We start from the raw sequence: 3,944 nt of genomic DNA on the forward strand, positions 1-3,944 counted from the left end.
GGCCAGCATTTAAAATTTAAAGCACTCCTACTTACTCTGTCTTGAGCATGCGCTAGGCTCAAGGGAAACACAGATGAATGAAGTAGAGACTGTCCTCCAGGTGTTCACAGCAAAGAGAGGTAGAAATAAAAACAAATCATGGCATTCATTGATGAATAAGTAAATGCAGACAGGCAGAAGAGGGAGAGGCCAGATCTGCTGGGACACCTTTCCCAAGGAAGAGCCCGTTGCACTGGGGTTTGAAGGATAAGCAGGAGCTTGTTACTCAGGCAGAGGAAGAAAGAGCATCCCAGGCCGGGGGAACAGCATATGCAAAGGCACAGAAGGGTCCCCGGGAAACCAGGGAGTCTGGGGAAGTGTGAGCGCTTTGCAGAGTAGGGGCTGGTGGCTGGAAATGGGGCTGCAGCTGGCTGGGCCACATGGTGAAGGCTGAAAACTGGACCTAGAGGCCAACTAGCCTGTGATCAGCATTTCCCAAAATCTGTTTCCCGACTCATAGTTCTGTAAGACGTGTCGGGGGCTCCTTTGACATTCCTGAGACTCAGGTTTTCATCTGTGATGCGGGGACAGCTGCGCCCCTTGCTGCGAGGCGTCAGGACTCAGGTGATGAAGGGGGGATGGCGCCCGCGGTTCCCGGCGGCCACTGATGCCTGTCTCTCTGTCATGTGTGTACGTGCGTGTGTGCTCCACGCCTGGCTTCTCAGGCTTTAAAATGTGTGTCAGCAGCAGCAGCAGCAGCCACGACGAGGCCCCCGTCCTGAACGACAAGCACCTGGATGTGCCCGACATCATCATCACACCCCCCACCCCCACTGGCATGATGCTGCCGAGGGACTCAGGGAACACAGGTGAGGCCATCCCCTCCGCCGCCAAGCAGGGTCAGGTCTGGGGGCCTGGTGGAGACAGCTCTCAGGGGTGTCCACCTGGGCCACGGGGCCGAGCTTGCGTCCCCACCTCCCCCTGGGTTCATTAAACATTTATGGTCAGACCTGTGTACACTGCACCGTGAGCCCCCTGCCACGGCGCCAGCCTCAGCACGACACGGCATGTTAAGTAATTAGTAGACAGCCCCTGCCAGCAGCCAGTACGATTGATGGATGGGGCCGGGCTGGCCTGCCACACCGTGGCTCCTGCCAGCCAAGGTAATTGATGGATGCTCCTTCCCCTGCCAGCGGGAGGACCGCTGCTCCATCTTGTTGGCCGCTGCAGTTTGGCTGGACAGGACAGACTTGGAAACACAGCCCATGCCCAGGCTGGGGCGGGACCCTGGGCCTTCCAGATGCAGCTCACCACTGGGAGCAGGGAGGAAATAGAGTTCTTCCCAGGGAGAGGGTGAGGAGGTGGGAGACAGGCCCAAATCGGCTCCCCCACCTGCCCCTCGGTGATACCTCTGGTGCTGGCAGGACAAATTGTTCACGTATTCATTGAGCAAAGATTTATTGAGCTGGGCCTACCCCAGGTGCTGAAGGCTGCTGCTATGAATAATAATGATATTGGGATGGTCATGATAGGTTGCACTGTACTGAGTGTAACAAGTGGATTTTCTTATTTAGTTCTGAGGAATTCTCAGAGTTAAGTACAGATTTCATCCCCATTTTATTATTTGTATTTATTTATTTTTTAAGACGGAGTTTTGCTCTGTCGCCCAGGCTGGAGTGCTGTGGTGCAATCTTGGCCCACTGCAACCTCCATCTCCCTCTTTCAAGTGATTCTTCTGCCTCAGCCTCCTGAATAGCTAGGACTACAGGCGCCCACCACCATGCCCAGCTAATTTTTGTATTTTAGTAGAAATGGGGTTTCGTCGTGTTGGCCAGGCTGGTCTCAAACTCCTGACCTCAGGTGATCTGCCTGCCTGGGCCTCCCAAAGTGGTGGGATTACAGGCATGAGCCACCGCACCCAGCTGCATCCCCATTTTAGAAATGGGTAAACTGAGGTTGAGAGAGGCTGAGACACTTGCCATGTAGCTGGTCAGTGGTGCAGCGGGGAGGCAGCCCCGGGCTGTGTGATCTGCACTTCACCCCATGGCCCCCAGGCCGGATGCCCTCCCCGCAGGTGGGATCAGTTAGTTGACAGCCATCGTGACGTGGGTCTTGCTGGGCCCATGTAGGGGACACGGCACCCATGAGGCTGACGTAGGGTACGTGGAAGGCTGTCTGGGAGGGGGTCTGTAGACCCTTCCAGATGTCCTGAGCTTGCGTCTCTGCTTGCCCAGCAGAGCAAGTGACTGGGAGAAAGCTGTCAGTCCCCTCTGGGTTGGACCAGTGCAGGTGCTGGGTGGAGCCATGGTGGGTGCAGTGGGGTGCCTTTCTCTGTGACCTTTCCAAGTGCCTGGCACCAGGCTAAATGCTTTTCACAAATCTCATTTAACTCTCATTCCAACCTTTATCTCTAGTTTAGAAATGGGGAAAGAAACAGGTCCAGAGAGGGACAGTGCCTTGCCCAGGGACACACAGCAAGGTGGGAGAAGAGCTGGGCTCCTGCTGCAGTGCTCCTCCTGCACCCCAGTGCTGTCTAATCAGAGAGCTCAGTGTGGGTGGACAGAGGCCCAGGTCCTTAGCTCAGCTGTCACAGTCTCTTCCCTCTCTGAGCCTGTGTCCTCACCTATAAAATGGGATCATGCCACCTTGCCTGCTTCCAGGACCAGTGTGGGCAGAGGGGAGACACAGGGTTACTCTGCAAGATCCGAGCCCTAGGGAGGTTCCTGAACCCTGGGAGGTGTTCCTCTTAAACTTAAGCAGCTCCGGGATCTGACTCACCAGAAGGATCCAGCATCACTGGGCTGGGTCCCATCTCTGCCTCTGGCAGCACCAGAAAGCAAGGAATCCCAGAGGCCTCAGCCCTGCAGCTCCCAGGGAAGCGGGCCTGGGTGTGGTGGGGGTGGGTGCATCCAGGTGTCACCATCCCCTCTTTCTCCTAGTCTGGTTGGATGAGACAGGGTCGTGCCCGGATGATGGAGAACTCGACCCGGAAGCCTGAGGAGGTGTCGTGGATTTGTCTGGTGGGCTCCTGCTCCACGGTCCCAGCTTCAGGTGTCCGGGGGCGTGGCTGCCTGGAGCAGGTGTATTGAATACCCTGGATGGGAACTGAGCGAATCCAGGTCTCCGCTCAGAGAGATGTGGCAGGACCAGTGAGGAATCCAGCCTGCCTGCTTCCAGAACAGTGTTTCGCAGACCCTGCTGAGTGGACTGGACCTCTGACACCTCCAGGTTCTTGCTGACTCCAGCCTGGTGAAAGGGAGCTCCATGGTCCTGGCTGTTGGGGTCCCAGGGAGAGGCTCTCTTCTGGACAAACACACCTTCCCAGCCCCACGGGCTGTGCAAACACGTGCCCCTGCCATAAGCACAAACAAGAACTTCTTGCAGGTGGGGTGGCTATTTTTTATAAGTTGTTGTACAGATGTGGGAACAGTCCAAAATGGGATTTATAATTTCTTTTTTTGCATTATAAATAAAGATCCTCTGTAACAAATGGTGAATCTTTTTTTATTTTTATTTTTTGAGACAGAGTCTTGCCCTTGTTTCCCAGGCTGGAGTGCGATGGTGCAATTTCAGCTCACTGCAGTGGCCGCCTCCCGGGTTCAAGCGATTCTCCTGCCTCAGACTCCTGAGTAGCTAGGATTACAGGCATGAGTCACCATGCCTGGCTAATTTTTATATTTTTAGTAGAGACAGGGTTTCACTATGTTGGCCAGGCTAGTCTTGAACTCCTAACCTCAGGTAATCCACCTGCCTCAGCCTCCCAAAGTGCTGGGATTACAGGCGTGAGCCACCGCGCCTGGCCACAAATGGTGAATCTTGCTTCTTGGGTCAGGAAGAGGCGATGGAGCCTGCCAGGGATACGGTGGGCCCCACGGCCAGGGCCAGCTCTCTGGACGTGTCCTGCACACTGCCACAGGGCCCGTCTCAGAAGACCCATGCTGGGTTCAACGTTCTGCTGTTGCACC

General features: G+C 55.5%; 1 protein-coding gene across 1 annotated transcript in view; it reads left to right on the forward strand.

Annotated features, from left to right (window-relative positions):
- Positions 1–3,476, forward strand: part of LOC105501907 (chromosome unknown open reading frame, human C16orf74) — a 28,289-nt gene extending 24,813 nt beyond the window's left edge. The window contains exons 2-3 of the mRNA XM_011928049.1: positions 705–848; positions 2,919–3,476. Coding sequence (XP_011783439.1) covers positions 705–848; positions 2,919–2,977 — 203 coding nt within the window. The 3' untranslated portion in view covers positions 2,978–3,476. The remainder of the gene's footprint in view (positions 1–704; positions 849–2,918) is intronic.
- The last annotated feature ends 468 nt before the right edge of the window (positions 3,477–3,944 follow it).

This window comes from Colobus angolensis, unplaced genomic scaffold (genome assembly GCF_000951035.1).
Source record: "Colobus angolensis palliatus isolate OR3802 unplaced genomic scaffold, Cang.pa_1.0 Scaffold76, whole genome shotgun sequence".
Classification (NCBI taxonomy): domain Eukaryota; kingdom Metazoa; phylum Chordata; class Mammalia; order Primates; family Cercopithecidae; genus Colobus; species Colobus angolensis.